Source organism: Anomalospiza imberbis, chromosome 15 (genome assembly GCF_031753505.1).
Source record: "Anomalospiza imberbis isolate Cuckoo-Finch-1a 21T00152 chromosome 15, ASM3175350v1, whole genome shotgun sequence".
NCBI classification, from domain to species: Eukaryota; Metazoa; Chordata; class Aves; order Passeriformes; family Viduidae; genus Anomalospiza; species Anomalospiza imberbis.
This window is the reverse complement of record NC_089695.1, coordinates 17,778,116-17,796,689: the sequence shown is the minus strand read 5'-3', so window position 1 is coordinate 17,796,689 and position 18,574 is coordinate 17,778,116. Positions and strand designations below refer to the sequence as shown.

General features: G+C 45.4%; 1 protein-coding gene across 1 annotated transcript; it reads right to left on the bottom strand.

Annotated features, from left to right (window-relative positions):
- Positions 1-15,131, bottom strand: HSPA4 (heat shock protein family A (Hsp70) member 4). The gene is made up of 19 exons (XM_068206247.1): positions 14,971-15,131; positions 10,849-10,906; positions 9,084-9,224; positions 8,758-8,880; positions 8,215-8,314; positions 7,694-7,827; positions 6,146-6,390; positions 5,687-5,763; positions 5,258-5,409; positions 5,030-5,136; positions 4,550-4,683; positions 3,926-4,107; positions 3,478-3,564; positions 2,831-2,983; positions 2,248-2,373; positions 1,423-1,530; positions 1,005-1,124; positions 451-612; positions 1-252 (listed from the first exon to the last, which is right to left on the bottom strand). Exons 1-19 carry the CDS (start codon positions 15,075-15,077, stop codon positions 55-57), a joined length of 2,514 nt encoding a protein of 837 aa, XP_068062348.1. The 5' UTR covers positions 15,078-15,131; the 3' UTR covers positions 1-54.
- Positions 15,132-18,574: the final 3,443 nt, after the last annotated feature.

Genomic DNA, 18,574 nt, shown 5'->3' with positions numbered 1-18,574 from the left:
TTGACAACTTAAAGCTTTATTGTAGTTTGCAATCATATAAACAAGTGCTGAGATTCAGTCAATGTCCATTTCTGGAAGCTTCTTGTCGGTGGCTGTGGGGGCAGAGCCCTGCTCGGGGGGCTGGGTCCCGCTCCCGGTGTCCCCCTGCCCGTCCAATGGTCCGTTGGGTTCCGTCGGCTTCTGCTCCTCCTTCGGCAGCTCCACCTTGGGTTTGGGTTTGTTCACTATGGGATTACAAATACTTGCCAATTCCTAGAAAGCACAGAGATAACACATCCTTAGAAATGGTTTTATCTCCCACAGTTGAACTTTTGAAACCACTGTTGGGAATACTCCAGTTGAAGGCTCATGTTCCCTGGTACTTTTGAGATTTCTCACCTCAGAGTTTTCTGACAGAGTAATAAACACAAAAATTCACAGAAATACAATGAATTACGTAGAAAAACTTACTTTTGCTTTCGACTGTATGTCTTTTGCTTTTATAACTGGGTCCAAAGTAAGACTCCTCTTGTTCTGAAGGTTGAGGTTGTTGTTCATCCACTCCATGGCTTCATTGGTGCTCTTCTCCACCTTTGCCACCTCTGCTTCATCAAGATGCTCATACAGTTCATCCTGCAACACCCAAACAGGAGCAGCTGTGTCTGTGTTTGAGCACAACCTGCATCCTGACTTCCTCAAAACTCAGCTTCAAAATACTAAAAGACCATTCAGCCAAGAGCTGTTGTGGTTAACAAATCAGCAGCACTGATCACCCACAGCCTGGTAACCAAAGACTGAAGATCTCCTGCTGCTGGCATTTTGCCTCCATGAGGAAATCAACACCTGATTAAAAAGGGACTGAGATGTGCAAGGCCCAAAAGCCACTTCCGAAAATCTATTAAACATCAAGAACTCATAAGCTCACTGGGAGGTTGCACCAGATTTTTGTCTGAAGCAGGTTACCTAAAATCCAGAAAATATTTGTACAATTTCCGTGCATTTTCAGAAATTAAGTATGAAAATACCTTTGCTTTGAATGCATGAACAGCTTTCATGTACTGCTGGATTTGCTTCCCCAAGTCCTCAAATGCTTTTGGTCTTTCCTCTGATTCTTGGAATCTTGCCTGAATAGGCTGACCCAGAGTCTGAAACAAAGCACAACAGGTATCAAAACTCATGGAGCATCACTGAGGCATCCTCAAGGTTTGACAGGATACATCAGCTTTCCTGAACTCCTCGGAACTCTGACTCTTCCCTCAACTTACAGGACAGACTGAGCCTCCCTCCGCCCTGCTGTTACAGGTCTCTTGGGGTCCTACTCCCCACACTACCAATCCAAAGCAGGCTGTTGTTACCTCAGAAGCAGCAGACCCCAGACAGCTCCTCACTGGAACAAAGTTCTCCAGCTTCGGTGATACCCATGGGAATGTAAAAACCACTCACCTTCAGTTCTGCCAATTTATCAATGTATATTTGTTTGGGCTGGTCTTCACCATCTTCATAAAGCCAATTTTCTGTATCTTCTAGCTTCAGTGTGAAGCTATTGCGATCCTGCAGCAATGCACACAAAACAGGCAGGTGACATCATTTATTAGGTGACAAATGGCATTAAATGGTACCTGGAACCTTTCTGGAAGGGTTGTATTTTTAGAATATAAAGAACTCTGCCTGGAACTCTTTATCCTATTTTAGAGAAAAGCAAGAAATAAATTCTTTTCTGTAGAGTTTTGTGGTGGATTCCAGGCCTAAGGAAGAACCACATGTGACAGCCACAGTTCAGATCAAATACTGTGACATCAAAGGCTTTTTTGTCCCCTGCACGTTTTCGTTGTCACTACATGAGCAAGCCTGAGAACAGAGGGAAACTCTTCTTTAGCAAAGGTGCCATAAAGGTCACCTGGCATGTCCCAGTTTGGGCTCTGCAGACACCTGGCTGGCAAAGCTCCATTGCAGTCAATGGAGATGCAGTCAGGTGTTCAGAGAGTCATCCCCAAAAGCAGAGTTAACTGCATTACACACCAGGCTCCTTCAGTACAACAGGGAAAGCTGATTAATAATGCCAAGAGATTTTTAAGCAACCAGTTCAGACACAGGTGCCCACATTTAGTAGATTATCATCAGAACCAGAATGGTTATAATTATTTCTTCAAATTTAAAGCCTGAATATGTAACTTATGTAAGTATAGTATGTGATACAGGTCAAGAGTTACTAAATCCAACTGCTGATTGTACCACAATGTATCAGAACAGTCGAGCAGCAATACTCACATCCTCACTGACGAATTTCTCATAAACACCGCAGAGTTTGTCTCTCATTTCGTACACATACTCCTCCACTGCATTCTTGGCATCATTCCTCTCCTTCTCCAGCTTATCCTGCATTATCATCTTACCCTGTGAACAAGGTATCAAATTAATTGGCTAAAAAGCTCATTATTTAACATTTATTTCCAGGGCACCTTGTCAGCAAAGGCTCAAACCAGATCAAGATTTTGCAAAACTGTTCTAACACAGCACATGGCTGAAAATTGATTTCAGTTTTGGTGTGATGTCCAATACAGCACAGGACAATCCTCCTCCAGCTGAGGAACCTCCACCCTGAGGGTCACCTGCACCTTCTGGAGGTTTCTGGAGGTTTTCTGCAGAACAACCCTTAGAGAGTGACAGCTCCCCTGACCAGGAGCAATGAAAGTATTCTGCCTCCACGGGGCACTGTTGTTCACCTCAGACTTCTAACTGCTTGTTTTATTCCTTTTAATCCTTTCCTTGACCATCCTTAACCACGTTCAATGAACAACAGCATTTCTGGAGACCAACAAGTGACATTTTTAGCAGGGCAGGAAGAGTTTACCTCGTTCTCAATGAACAAGTTGAGCATGTCCTTCCCTATCTGCCACACCAGCTGGTTCTCGATGGGAAGGTCCACTGTGGTCGTCTTCACTTTGGCCTTCTTGGCCTGAGGTGGCTGATCCACTTTCTTGTCCTTCGAGTCAGCCGGACAAGTCTGCATTAAAATATAATCACATTCACAGTAAAAACAGCATCACCACTCAGTTCAAGGGGAGCAGTCAAAGTTTACATCAGAAAGTGAGTTAGCACCTCAACAAGAAAACCAAGCACTCCCTGCCAATCTGACACCTCAGCTGCTGAAGCCTGAGACAATTAATGCAGCCACTGACCTTTTCTGGGCACTCTACATTCATGGGAGAGGATGCTCATGGCAGAACACTGTTCTAGTATTCAAGTTATTGAAAACTAGATGATTATTTCTTCCCTGAACAGGAGAGTTCCCCCATTTTATCAGTACCAGGTCACCTGACAGGTCTGCAGTTATCAGACTGTCATTTGTGTCCTTTCTAAAGCTCTAATCACAATAGACCACCAATGCATTGAAATAGAAGTTCAGCTTCCAGAACTATGACAAAGGCAACAGATGTGCTCACACTCCTCATATTCTCACAAATCTCATGAACATAAAGTCTCAAATGCTCCTGTTACCTCCATTTCTTCAGACTCTGCCTTATTTTCAGGCTGGGTTTGCTGTTGCTCTTCAGCCTTTTGTTGCTCCTCATCTACTTGCATCTTCTGAAATTCAGAGAGATCCAATTTCACACATTAAACAAATGCAGATCACTGCTTCAGTTCCTAGGCTGAACCCGTAACACCCCTAATGCTCTTTAGGCAAAACAAACAGAATGAAAACTGCAGGAATAAATGATGAGCTCCAGTCTTTGCTCCAGCAAGCCACAGCTCCATCAGTAAGAATTTGATCTACACCTCAAGTCCTAATTTCAAGAGATCTATCACTGGTGTAACATACTACAATGAGTACTCAATCTCTTATTTCAGTTGTGGGCATGTCTAGTAAATCCTTACACAAGCCTGAGCCCTTGGCCAGCAGTGCTCCATGGGGATTCTGAGCAGCTGGGAGCAGTGAGTCTGTTACCTCTTCCTCCTTCGCCTGCTGATCTGTCTCCATTGGCTCCTCGTTCTCATCAGATTTATGAACCTCCACCAGAGATGCACTTGAAACACTGAAGATGCCATGGATATTTATTCTAACTTTGACTTTCACTTTGGAACTGGATCCATCTGTTTGAGGAGTGACCTTCTGAACCAAGAAGTGAGCTAAACAGACAGAAAAAAACCAAACACTTTTGATTAACCTCAGTTCTGAATGCAAAGCAAACCCCAACTGCTGCTGACACAGCTCACTGCAATGTGTGCTCAGGGAATGTTAAAACCCACTCAAGATAGACAATCCAGTTTTTTTACTCAGCAATGCTGGGACACAGATATTGGGAATTCTTTATGTCAAACCTGGTGTTACTTTTGTCAGAGCAAAAGACTGCACAACTCTCAGTGTGCCCCTTCCATGTTTGCCCCAGTAATTAGGATGCTCTTTTTGCCCATAAACTTCATGCTACTCCACCTATTTTACTGAAAATTCATTTTAAATGTTCTCCTGACATGTTGTTGCAGTAGGCTGCATGTCCAGACTACATAATTAGACAGAAAAGGCTTGAAACCCAGAAAAGACTCTTAGTTAAAGGTACAAAATGGTGCTAACCTATAGCAGGGTCTGGGTAAGGCAGCTCCTTGGGGGAACTGTAGTAGGCCTCCAGAGTGAAGGGCTCCTTCCTGTAGAAAGTGAGGACCTTGGAAAAGGGAGCAGGGTGGTTCTTGGGGAACACCTCACAGTCACTGCAAGAGAACACAGCCTGTGTTCAGTATGACAACACAGCTGGTAAGGTAACTAAACATTTCTAGACACTCTTAGGGAAAACGTTTCCTTAGGAAGTGACAAGACTGTCCTGATCTTTCAGGTTAAGTAATACAACAGCCACGCAGGAAGTGCCAAACTGCCACTCAACCTTGCTTTTGTTTTCTGCCATCATTAACTTCAGAAGTATCAAAACTGGAAGTGTTAAATGGGCATTTAACCCTGGAAATACCCAGTTCTAAGGGTATTTCTTGATGTTTGTTATTTACTCTAAACATCACCTGTAATTTTAAGCTGTAACATGCAATAAGGTTGTACTGGTTTTACCTCAGGCCTTCCTCTGCTGGCGAATTCCATCGCAAAGAGATGGGGTACGGTATCAAATCTGTGATAGAAAACTCTCTCACTTTGAAAGCCGGGGACAAAATTGCACACTGCAAGAGCACAAAACCCCGTTACAAATGTTCAGACTTTAGGTGAACAAGCATTTAATTCAGCAAGTAACTATTGATGCTGCTTAATATTCTCACAGCTAAAGCAAACAGCACTTTTTACCTGCAGTGCACAGCCTCGTGCCACAGCCTCATCTGCATTCAGGGTCGTACTGACTTCTTTGCCAAAAAATTTACTGATCTTCTCTTTGACAGCAGGGATTCTTGTGGTACCACCAACTATCTCTACTGCATGAATATCCTCCTTCTTCAACCCTAGAAAGGAGTCAGACAATACATGAAATGTTTCTCTTTCACATTAATACACTGACATGATAAACCAGAAGTTTTAATAGACCAACTTTAGGCTAAGTTTCTAAGCAGTAAAAATTTCAGCTCTTAGCTTGAGTGAGAAAATTTTTTAATCTTGTAACCCCTAAGCAAGAAACTGTTATATGTGGTAAAGCCTTGTGTCCAACATGCAAAGGCAGCCTGCACTCTGGCTGGCTCCTGTCTGAATGCAGAGCACACCCCCCCACACGCCCCCACTCACTGGCTTGCTCCAGCACGCTGCGAAGGGGCGGCTCCACTCTTGCCAGGAGTCCTTCACACATCTCTAAAAATTTGCTTCTGTTGGAAGAAGCCATAAACAAAGCTCTAGCACACCATAAGCAACATAGCAAACAACAGGATGCCCAAACTGAAGGAATGGCACTTTCACTGTGTACTGCAGGGTTTTCTCTCCCCCAGTCCCAGCTTTATACTTTAGTATGTTCTCCCAGACAAAACCTGGTTTCAGTAACCCTGGCATCCTTGCAACATTCCCAGCCCTCCCACCTAACTCAAGGCCACTGACCAGGCTCTAAACACTTGCATTTCCAGCAGCATTCCTGCACATGTTGTTCTTTGATTTCTCACCTCCCTGCAGCCCTAAGAGCTGACACTTCATACCAAGTTTTTAACTGCCTGAAGGGCACTCTGAAGTTTCCCCTTGTAGAGGAGCCAAGGTTACCTGTTCATGGTTCCAGACACATCTATATCATTCATGAAGCACTCTATGTTCATGGGCAGGTCAGAGGCATTGGCACTCATCAGCTTCTTCAGCCTCTCACACTCCTGGTACAGCCTCAGCAGGGCTCGGATCTTGGACTTGATGTCAAGTTTGTATTTCTTCCCAAACTCCTCACAAAAGTATTCCACCAACACCTCATCAAACTTCCTGCCTCCAAGGGTTGTATCAAATGCTGTAGCAAGAACCTGAAAGGAAGGGAACCCTTCAGTAACAGTACAATGTGCCATTACCCAATGAAAGCAATCAGCAGTCCACATCAAAGCAGTGCTTTGTTTCAAATATAGTTCAACTCTAAGTCAAAGAAATCGGCCTTCCTGGAATGAGGTGACAACTGCTTTAAAAGGAATTTAGGGAGATCGGGCAGGACTTAGCAACACAATCTGTTCCACAGCTTGTGCTGGGAGCAGATCTCTGTTCCAAATTCTGCTTAGCCACTGTCAGTTTGAGTCATATCCCAGTTTAATATTTAATGCCTCCTAAGGGTGGAACATACTTACACCAAGCTAAAAATAAAACAGGAAGAAAATAAATGATATTAACTCTCAAAACAGGTGCTCCTTTTTGATGAAGGAATTATCTGCAAAGAACACCTGCAGCCCACCCACCTCAGCTCCTTCTGCTCTGTAAACACACCAGGAATAAATTATTTTAGGAACAGAAACCATTAGCCTCAATACCCCTTCAGATGGCTTTGGCCTCTACGCTGGCTAACAGCCCTGCACTCTGGAACCCAATGCAACCTTTCCACACTGCCATGGCTTCCAAGTTTAAAAAACAAATCCAAGAGAAACGCAAAGGTTACATTTCCTCACATAAATAAAACTACGAGAAAACAAATGTTGTCAGAACATCTCTCTGCATTTCTCTACCACATAATTTAAATTCTGCATCTGTTTCTCCAGCCAATCATGAGAAAGGTACTGCAACTGCGAAGTCCTGATTGTAATAATTAATAATCATAATAAAAATGCTGCTAAGAAATGTGTTTGCTGCAAAACAGCAATGCTTTGGCAGTGTACACTCACAAGTACACTGTCATCTGCTGAGCTTCCACTGGCAGCTTAAAGCAATCGGGAATGTTTCTTCTCTTGCACATGAGCACCACAGTGAGGGTTCAGAAACAATGTCTGTCACTTACACCACTGCAGGAATTCCTGCTTCAACACCAGATCTCATGACTGAACTGGAGTATTTTTCTGAAAGCAGCACAGTCAGATATGATAATTTCTGAATAAACCATTTAATCCCGGTTTTTTATTCTTTGCCAGTCTGCTGATTGAGGCATGTTTGCTTCCTCCACACACTGCTCAAAAGCTCTCTAGTTCCCTGCCCTACTTTTTGCTCCAGACAAAGTGCAATTTTAAGAACAAGAATTGAGCTGTGTGGATGCCCCTCTGTGAAGCCAGGCAGGCTTGACTGTCACAGTCCATGGATGTGCTGATGAATGTTCTACAGATAATCAAAATGGATGTGTAACAGCTTGTTTACTTTCAGTTTGCCTTTGTTGAATGCACAAACAGAAACTTGATATGCAGAATGCCCCATGTCCACAAAAACAACGTTCCGTGGCTTTTCTTCGAAGGCAGGCAGGTCTTGCTTATAGATCCCATATGCAAGTGCAACTACAGAAATAAAAGTATAGTTAGGACACAGAGGTTTGTAATTATCAAGAAATAAGTGGTAATCAGGAATCAGCATTAGCATTTTATTGTGCTCCTCAAGCTACAGACATTGAATAAACAGAATTCTCAATGCTAAAGGAACACGGAAGAACATTAAACAGTACCACCCCTCCCGCAGCTGCATTAAAACAGATATTCACCAAATATCTTTATGCCTTTCTAATACAATGAAAAGACAAACCACAATTTAAGAAACCTTCTGATCAACTCATCTATTTCAAGTGTATAAAACCAGCTGTAATTCCAGAAAGCAAGGCTCACTGGCAGAGTAAAAGCCTTTTCATGTAGGAAAACTACAACACTGAGTGAGAGACAGGAAGGAATTACCTGCAGTTGTTTCATTGATTAGTCTCAGACAGTTGAGACCAGCAATCTGGGTAGCATCCATCACAGACCTCCTTTCTGCATCTGTGTAGAAACAAGGAACCTGCAAGGTGGTCAGAGAGCCAATATTAACATTTCCAGGAGCCACCTTCAGGAAACAGTTACAAGGGTGGACAGTGAGCTCATGGAGCACAAGCCTCCTTCAAAATGCAGTGCTCAATTCAGTTGCAATAGAGGAAAAGCAAAAAAACAACAACAAACCACAAAGTTCCTTTTTCTATTCCATATCACAAGGCACTCATTTCTGAAGCACATATTCAGAAAATAGGAATCAAATATTATTTATGCTGCTAATTAGCAGCAATTTAAGACCATTAATGATATAAGTCTAGTTTCCAAGAGGTGCAAGATTCGGTTTAAACAGAAAAGAAAGATACCTGGACATTCAAGTATTCTGGCCATTTTAAACAGATTTAATTTAATGCTGCAGCCATTTCAGTTCAGACAGTAACGAGTTCTGTGTGTTTAGTTGGATTTCATACTTACAGAAACAACACAGTCAACCACAGGCTTCTTAAGCGCATTCTCAGCAGTCTCCTTTAATTTGGTCAGAAGCATTCCTGTCACCTGCTCAATTGTAAAGTTTCTTTCTTCTTCCATATACATGGCCTTCAAATAAAAATTGTGCACACTCATTACACTGCAGAGGAACCCACGCACCATCTCCATTATCAGCCTTTTATTACCTTCCCTATTAAGGCTTTCCATTCAAAAGAGAACACAAACTACAGCGAGCAGATTGAAAACAGAGAAATAAAAGGAAACTTTAACAGTTTCCTCCTCTGGCTCTTTCTCAAACATGCCAGACTTACCTTGATGCCAGTTGAGCCTGTTGGCAGCTGGACAAGTTCATAGGCAAGGCTTTCTTTTTCAGCTTGAACAAAGGGATCTGAGAATGCACGACCATGAAATCTTTTAAAACTTTGTACTGTATTCTTTGCATTTGAAATAACCTAGAGGAAAAGAAATCTTTAATACAACGTGGCAGGGGAACAACTGAATTTCAAACAGAAGACAGAGTTTTGTTCTCATGCTTCTCCCACCAGAGTATTTTTGTCATCTGTATCTTAACAGTATCTGGGCAGGTGCTGGGAGGCAATTTCCCTCTGGTTGCTCAGGGAACCTACAGAAATTTGAGATGGAAAATAAAATGTACACTAAAAACTGAGCCAAGGCTATAAAATATTGATTACGACCACACTCAAATTTCATAGTGCACATGTAGGAAACTCTTTAGAACTGTTAGCAAAATATCCTTCCCACTTACCTGCTGTCCACCCCCTACCTTTCTATAATCAGTGATTGCCCAAACATAACAAGCACATGGATGTAAACTCCAGCTCAGGTTCATCACATGCACATGACACTCAACACAGATATTCTCACAAAACGACTCAAGGACCTGCTCATGAAGCTTTAGGAGGTCAGGAGGTCCCATGGAATGATACTGTCACCTTGATTTAACTGACAAAAGGTAGACTGACTTTCATCACCAGCAGAGATCAGCACAGAGAAGTGAAAGCCCATCCCAGCTGGCTTCACGCAGCACAAGTGAAGGGAATTCTGTCACTGACACCAGAGCGAGGCACGCACTGAAAACCACAGGCACTGAGAGAGCAGACAGGCACTGTTCCACAGAGCATTACCTGGGATTTGGGCTCAGGCAGGAGTCTACTTCCTAAGTAACTTGGGCTGGATGTTCTCTAAGTTTAGTCTGAGCAGGACATACTCATCTCTACAGGGCTCTGCACCAATGGATTTCGTTAAGCTAAGCAGACTCAATTCCAGAAAAAACATCTGTGTTTGGTTCTAGTACAGTTGTGCTGTTCTTGAATAACATGGCTGTGTCCAGGCATTTTTGTATTTTAGATAAAGAATCTTCACAAATCTCTAGGCTTTTTAGGCTAAGAAAAAACAACTGTTTGACTAGTCACTTCCTGTAGAAGACTTGAAAAAAATATCATCTTTTATAGGGGTTACTTACACAGCAACATAAAATCTGATACAGCAGGACCCAAGTACCACAAGCAGGACAAATCACCTTAACTTCTGAGTCCTTAAATTACATTTACCTGCCTACAGCAAGAGAAGCTCAGACTATGGGCGAGAACACCCAAGAGAGATATTTAGGTTGTAATTCAGCCACAAAGGGTCAAGAAAGCTCTATCTATTTACACTCAAATATGCCCCCTTTCTGCCCATCATGCACTTAATGGAATTCTACTGAACAGAGTCACATAATTAAAAGCCATCATAAAGCACAGGAACTGGAACAAATTAGGGCAGGGTGAAGCATCACTTGTGAATTTAGGTTCGCAACTTGAAAAAAACAATTAGTAGTTATCAGAATTTCTTAAGAGGCACAGCTTTATTTTGTACACTTCATTATGTGCAAGGATCAACCCTGAGATTTCTCTGCCAGATGACAAAGCAGCAGCCCATGGTGAACAGCTGAGAGCAGCTCAGCTGTTCATTGGTTAAGGAGACACCAGGGCAGCACTCAGGGACATCTGTTATCTGCAGTGACAAACCCCACACTGCTGCTCTGAAGCTGTTCTACCCAAACCCCACACTCACCTGGCTTTTAGCTGCAGCACCAATGGAGCGATTCTTGGGCCCAAAGGATATACAGGCTCTGCAAGGAAAAGAGTGAGCTCAGTCAGTGACTCTACAGCTGCACATCTACTGCACATCTTCTGGGTAAAAAGTACTGATACTGTCTAGAAAATCACTGTAATTAATACCATTTGGTCCATTAAAAACTTTGGTCACTCGCTGCAATCTGTGCATGGAACGTTCTGTGGATTCTGGGAAAATCAGGCATTATAATTGCAATTAAAACAGCAATGGTCCTCCTTGCAGAACAGACTAACCCGAAACTCATCCAGGCTCCTTCAGGCTTCTCTTCTAAGCACTGACTGGGCAGACAGCCTTATCTCAGTAACTGCCCGAGTAGTGATGCACTCAGGGATAAGCTGGTAGCTAATAACACGGGAAACATTTGACTATTCAGCAGACAAACACGAAGTAAATCAGGTATTAAGGAAATCATTCCTACACGTCTGTAGCAGATGCTATCTAAGCTTTCCAGGTTTAAGGCAAACTCTTCAAGGGCAGAAAGAAAATATCTGCAGAGAAAGATTGGTCTTTCAGAGTTTCATCTGTACCCACTGAGATAACATGGAGCACAAAAAGAAAAATTATGTTTTACTCCCCCCTGCCTTGTGACAGCCAGCAGCTCTGAATAGAGAAATCCTCCTTTCAGGAGAAATTCCTTGGCCTATTAAGCCTCTTGATTTACATATTTAACAAACTGCAGGAGCCCTAACAAAACAAAATCCAGCCCTCTAATCCAAGTTGTTCATACCACTGAGGTAAACTTGGTGGGGGGAACCCTGCCATTAGGTAAGCAGATCTTTACTGCTCACACAACATGCCAACTAAGTCTAATGAAGCTGCTCTGCATGCAGCAGGTTAAGAATCTGCTTTACAGCAGGGTGATGCCACAGGGCTGCCACAGGAAACATTCCAGCTCAGCCTGAGATTTGGAATTGGGCATTCCAAGCAGAAACTGTCAAAACCAACCTGAAGGCTGGGGTGACAGAATTGCACTGGGTTTGTATCTTCTTCCAATTTACTAACAACTTCACAAATGCAACAAGGCCTACCCTAAAGTATGTGCTACAACAGAATTAACATTTCTGAATAAATCTGCAGTTGTTTGAAACAACTATTCATGACGTTTTAAAAAAAAAAAAAAAAAAAAGCTAAGTTTGTGCTCTGCAGACCCTCAGGCCCACACCAATGGAACAGGAGGCAAAAACCTAATGAGCCCAGAGCAGGGAGCTGGTTATTGATTTACTCTGGTCTCCTGAAAGAAATTAAGACATGAATTGTTGCCCTTCTCTTGGACAAGACAAAAAAAAAAAAATCCAGCTACTTCACTGCTGAATTCACAAACCAAGATCCCCTCACCAACACAAATGCACTAATTTAGATGAAAGCCCTGATAGTGAGTTTCATTCACGGAGGTGAGTGAAACTAGGAAGAAGGAGGGAGAGAAGGAAAAATTTTCAACCAGTCTCATTCCCCAAATCAGTCCACAAGAACCAGTAAACTCATGAAATACAAATTGCACTGTTACACAATTTCTGGGAGCTGAAGAACTAACCAGTGCATTTTAAGTAGAAACATTCACAGTGAAGGTCATCAGCGGTCCTCTGCACTGACCATCAGCACCAGCTCCAGAAGGTCAATCACAAGGATTTCATTTAACTCAAGGCCTTTCATGCCTACAGAAATAATTACACTATCTTATTATTTCCTCTCGGTTTCCACTACCTTTCTGTCTACCACTTTTCCATGTCCAAAGACAAACACAGTTTGCACAGCTTTGGGATGCACAAGTTCAAAATTTACAGCACTCCAGAAGAATCCAAGTACCAGAGCTGAAGGCAGATTCTGTGGGAGTGTCATCTGTGCCACTGAACTCAGACCAATGCATTCAGTGGGGTTTATTTTAATAATACAAATTATTACAATAGCACATACAAAACACAGTGTTTAACCCTGACCATGAGCCCGTGCCTGAGGAAACCTGTCACTACACCTTGCATGACTTCCCCACTGGAACAACTGCTCAGCACTGACTTTGTGAACCAGGCTTCTGATTCCAAGTCACTTAAAAACCATGCAGAACTTCTTTTAATAGACGGGTCTGCTTGCAGAATGGTTTTCTGCATTCCCTCAGAACAGTACCTGGAGATTAAGCCCTGCTAAAACCCTCTCATTTGCATTATGCTCATTTTTTCCAATTTCACTTCAGGCTCCCATAACTGAATTATTTCCCAAGAGATGCACCGTGTCAGATGTTTCATTTAGCTCATCTCCTTCAACAAGGGAGATTTGTGCTCACATCTCAAATATACAGATGTATTTATCAGCAGAACTTCAACTCCCTGAGGGCCAAATACCTACAGCTATCAGAACCCAGCTCTGATACTCCCTACATTCAATATTTTCCCAGTACATCTAAACTTTAAACTTCCACATTATTGAGAACACTTAAGAGATCTCCAGATACTCAGGCACACATTCTGAATTCAAAATTTCCTTCTCCATTTATTCATTGCTTAGAGACAGGAGGAAGCAAACAATGATGTATTGTCTAATGAGAAGCAAGGTCACTCTGGGCCTTCTGAAGTGATGCGAGAGATCTAAAAGACACCAAACATCAAAGACGATGAAACTGTCTCACCGAGACAGCCACTTCAGGATCTGCCAAAATAAAGCCACAGTGCAACAGAGGGGAAGCTCCAGAAACACTTCTAGGACAGCTTTCCCCACAGCTCCTCCCCACGTCTGATGCCCAATTCTTGATGCAAATTCTTTTCCCACCTTCATTTTGCAAGTCATTCATAGAGTTTTAAAGCAGTTCTCTCTTTCCCTCTTCGGAGTTCATCAATAAACTGAGACAATGCACACTCCTGTTGAGAATGTGTTAGGAGGGATCATCACACAAGCAGGGCTAGAATACACTGACCACACTGTATCATGGAATGATATGGGTTGGGAGGCACCTTAAAGCTCATCCAGTCCCCCTGCCATGGCAGGGACACCTTCCACTGTCCCAGGCAGCACCAAGCCCCATCCAACCCGGCCTTGGACACTCCCAGGGATGCAGGGGCAGCCGCAGCTTCTCTGGGCACCGTGTGCCAGGGCCTGTCCACCCTCACAGGGAAGAATTTCTTCCCAATGTCCAATGCAAACCTCCTCTCTGTCAGTTTTGAAGCCATTGCCCTTGTCCTGGCACTCCAGGCTGCTGAGCAGCTTTCCAAACTCTGATCCCAGGAGAAGCCAGGGGGCTCACACCAAGCCCGGCACCAGCCCAGCCCAGCTCAGCCCTCCCCTGCCCGGTCCTGCCGTGCTGGGACCGCAGGGGAATGACAGCCGTGCTACCAGAACACGGCGTATGAACACACAGGGAATTAAGGTCTGGCACTTGCAGCAGCCAGGGATGCTTTTCTCTACACTCACAGCCCTCGTCCTTCTAATCCCAAGGGCAGAGCCCGCCTCGGGGGGGACAAACCGGCCGTACTGCACCGAAAGGCTGGGAGAGCTGGGGCTGTTCAGCCTGGAAATGAGAAGGTTGTGCGGACACTTCGGAGCGTCTTGCAGCGTCTCAAGGGGCTACAAGGAAGCCGGAGTTTCTGCATCAGGAACTGGACTGACAGCACAAGGGGGTGCTGAAAGAACACGGCTTCAGACTGAAAGAAGGGAAATTTAAATTAGATGTAGGGTAGAAATTCTTCCCTGTGAGGGTGAGGAGACACTGGCACAGACTGCCCACAGAAACCGTGGCTGCCCCTTTCCTGGAAGTGTTCAAGGCCAGGCTAGACGGGGTTTGGAGCAACGTGGGATGGTGGAAGGTGTCCCTGCCCATGGCAGAAGAGCAGAACTGGATGAGCTTTAAGGTCCCTTCCACCCCCTTAGCATCCTATGATTCTGTGATTCTAGGAAAGGCAGCTGAGCGGGTCTCCCGAAGCCCCCTCCGTGTCTGCCGCGTTTTACCGCATCTCTATAAGCACTTTCTACCTCCGCTCCTCCCGGCCCCGCCGCTTCCCTCCCTCCCCGGCCCCGCCACGCCGGGCCCCGCGGGCGCCTTGCCGCCGCCTCAGCGCGGCTCCCGGGCTCACTCACGGCGTGCAGCGGTCGCTGTACTCGTTGGCGACAGTCTCGATGCCGCCGGCGCGGGCCACAGCCACGTAGCAGCTCTGGAAGCCCAGGTCGATGCCCACCACGGACATGGCGGCGGCGGCGCTGAGGGGGGAGCGCGCGACCGGCAATTCTCGAAAGATCCCGTCGGGCCGCGGCCGCGCCGGCGCCGAGGGCGGCCGAGATCTCGCGAGAGCGCGCGGCGCGGCGGAGGGCGGGCGCGCTGAGGGGCTCTGGGGGCTCGCTCGGGTCCTTGTGCCTCTGCCCCCTGGCCAAAGCTCTTTCCTCGCGTCGGGAACGGCGGAAAAAGGCGACAAAGGCACAACTTGGCCGCACCGCAGAGGTCGCTGAGTTGTTGCCCTTAGTCCGAAACGGTCGGTGCCACAGAAAAGCCGTTTAGTGAAACTTTTTTCTTGCCTATGATGTAAGGACCTGAGGGTGACAGATGTGGTGGATGGGAGCAGCACGCACACCGTGACATGTAATGGTAATACAGATACAGTCTCTGGAAACACGGTTTTTGCAGAAAAGCACTTAAACGCCTCCTTATAATTTTTCTTTTGTGATTCAGACATTGCTTGAAATGCCCAAGGCCAGATTGGATGGGACTTGGAGCACCCCGGATAGCAGAAGGTGTCCCTGCCCACGGCAGGGGTGGGATGAGATGGGCTTTGGGGTCCTTTCAACCCAAACCATTCTGGAATTCGATGTTCTGAATATTCCTGAATTACAGCAGAAGGTCCAAGGCTGGTTTTGATGATCCCAGGTTGAAAATCCAAGGTGTCATAATTTGAGATTGTGTTAAAAGATAATTTGATACCAAATTGCTCCCAATAAAATTCAGCATTTGACTGCTTTATGTCCAGTAGGATTTACGGTACATTTGGTGCATAATCATCACAGAATATTTTAATATTATTATATCTCACTGGGGCCCTCTGCTGCAGTTTGGATGAGTACAGCTGCACTGTGTTTTCCAGGGCCACCAAGAGCCTTGTGGGCCTGTGGGAGAAAAATCCTTTGAAGGATTAGGAATCCCTAAAGAGCTAAACATTCCTTTTTTTTTTAACATCCCTAGAAGTTCCTGGGACATTTCATGGTCCCAGCAGTGCAGGGGGCAGCGGACAGTGGAGCTGCTCCCCTGGGCCGTGTGAAAGGTTCTGCCAAGGGAAGCATTTTGGGATGAAAGCACGAGGGATTGGTGGATTCATCCTAACACAAACCTAGCCTTGATACGTGCGAGTTTCACGAAACTGAATGTTTAGGAATACTTTTAATTCCATGATGAAACACGCCAAAAACCACGCGGCAGTGCGGTGTGTCACAAACAGTGCGTTACCAAGGGCCCGGCGCTGCATTGACACAGCTGCTCCTTGTTTCAGTGACACAGAACACACACCCAGAGCCACTCACCAGTGCAGGCAGGAGGGACTCCTGCCCCAGAGCCACGGCCTGGCTCAGCCATTCCGCTCTGGCAGCTGCAGTGGGCTGGGAATTGCCTCGGGAATTGCATCACGCTGCTAATGACATGATATTAATGAAGTGTTTGACCTCGGGCGTCCTCGTGATGCCTTAAGTTTGAGCTTTCACGTTTTCCAGACTCTGTTCTCTGTACATTGGTACAGAACTCTGAACTCCATGTAAAGTGTCAGCAGCTCTCCTCACAGCTCAGGCACACAGAACAATCCTTCTCCAGCCCAGAACCAAGGACACCGCTGCAGCTTCACCCCAAAAAGGGCAAACAACAGGGGATGGAGGAGAGCAACCTGGGAGGATGGGGCTGCATCACCTGGAGCTGGAACTGGACAATGAACCCCAACAGGGAAAGGGACCCAAACTTATAAAAGTGTCAAAACTCGTGACCAGGAGTCCATCTGGGGTGGAGCCACGGCCGGGCTCTTGCACTGCCCAAGGTGTATCCTGTGCAGGCCTTGTCATAAATCCCTGCTTTATTGCCGTGGCTCTGCCCAGCCTCTGCTCCAGGCAGCCTCTCAGGCATCCCGCGAGCCCGGGGTGCCAAGGAACAGCCCTGCCTGCTGTCCCGCGTGGGGAATGTTGTGCAGCCCACAGCCTGGGAGCCCAGCTTCCTTTTTGGTTTTTCACTTGGCTTTTCCAGAGGGAGCCAGGGAGCAGAGCCCGGGGTCGGAGGGGATCGGAGCGTCCTGGAGTGACCCTGGGCTGGCAACATGACCCTGGCACTTGCCAGGGCTGCTGCCCTGGGCACGGAGAGAGGGAGGTGGGAGAGAGGGGCCCTGCCAGCCCCAGCAGCCAGTCCTGGTCACACTCTGCATTCCTTGGAGCCTCCACCCGGGGCTTCATTCAGGGCTTGGCTCACTCTGGGCTCCTGGCCCCAGTCTGCCGCCCCCAGACTTGCCCAAAACTTACTCACAGATAAATCCTTGCCTGGCACACCCAGCACCCTCCTTTTCCCGTGATCTGCAGAAGAAACAAATCTATGAAATCACTGAAATCCACCAGCACGGTGCGTCCCAGTGTCCTCCCAGAAGCTCCAGCCTCAGTTTACAGTTCATTGCAATTCCAGTCCAGTCTCGGAATTCATTAATGCCAGCCAAACACGACCATGAATGTGGGCTTAAAATAATCCCGGGCTGCTCTCTGTCACAGGCTCTTCCTCGGGCTGCTGTAAATAGCCCTCCCACGTCACCCGACCGAAGGTTCACCGGGCTATTCTGGGATATTCAAATAGGAAAGGGCTTTGTGATCCCCTCTGCTGAGGGATCTGCAGTCAGGCTGCCCCAAGCTCTGACATAAATCACACCACAGACAACCCAGCTCTCCAAAATCCCACCTCCCCGTGCTGCCAGCGTTACCCAGGAGCCATTTCCACCAGTTCCGTTAGGTCAGCAATTTGCAGGGAACCAAATATTAAAATGATAAACTTCCTTTTCTTCTGGTTTCATACCTAACCATCAAACCTGAAAGGGAATTTGGTATCATGGGTTTCCAAATCAAACCATCAGAGCTGGATGACTGCCCACCGAACAAACCGCAAAGTATCCAAGACAGGGACAGGGACAACGTTATAAACGCCAATCACTTGGTTTTTAAAATTTATAAAGGTTTAATAAAAATAAATTGGAAAAAAATTAATACAAGTATAGTAATAAAGATTAAACAATTAGAGTTAGGACAATTAAAGAGACAATAACAGCAAAAAGTTACAGCCCGGGCTGGGTGCCCCTCTCTGGACAAAAGTGAGCCAGGGGAAGGACCCCGATAAAAGAGAATTCCCTCCTTAAGAGGGGTAACCTGTTACATACACAAATCACTTCATGAATATGCATATATTTATTTAAAACAAGAAGTTCGTCCGGTACTTGTTGAGGAATTCCTGTTAATCCCTGGCGCCTTGAAGTCTAAGTCGAGTTTGGAGAAGTTCGGTTTTTTGTTGATAAGGAAAGCCATAAATTCCTCTCCTCTGGAGGATTTAGGGGTTTTTGTAATTGTTATCTCTGTGTGAAGAATTTCTTGATTATCTTCTCCTTGAGCAAAAAGAATACCACACACACATATTTTCTATTTTAACTACTAAAGCTTAATTTCAATTACAAAACTACATTTACTATAT

Excerpts from the sequence above, each read along its gene's own strand:
- HSPA4 (XM_068206247.1), bottom strand. The coding sequence starts at position 15,077 with ATGTCCGTGGTGGGCATCGACCTGGGCTTCCAGAGCTGCTACGTGGCT. Across the intron at positions 2,984-3,477 it reads CAGAGTCTGAAGAAATGGAG|ACTTGTCCGGCTGACTCGAA; the intron begins GTAACAGGAGCA and ends ATTTTAATGCAG. Across the intron at positions 2,374-2,830 it reads ACTTGTTCATTGAGAACGAG|GGTAAGATGATAATGCAGGA; the intron begins GTAAACTCTTCC and ends CCTTGTTCACAG.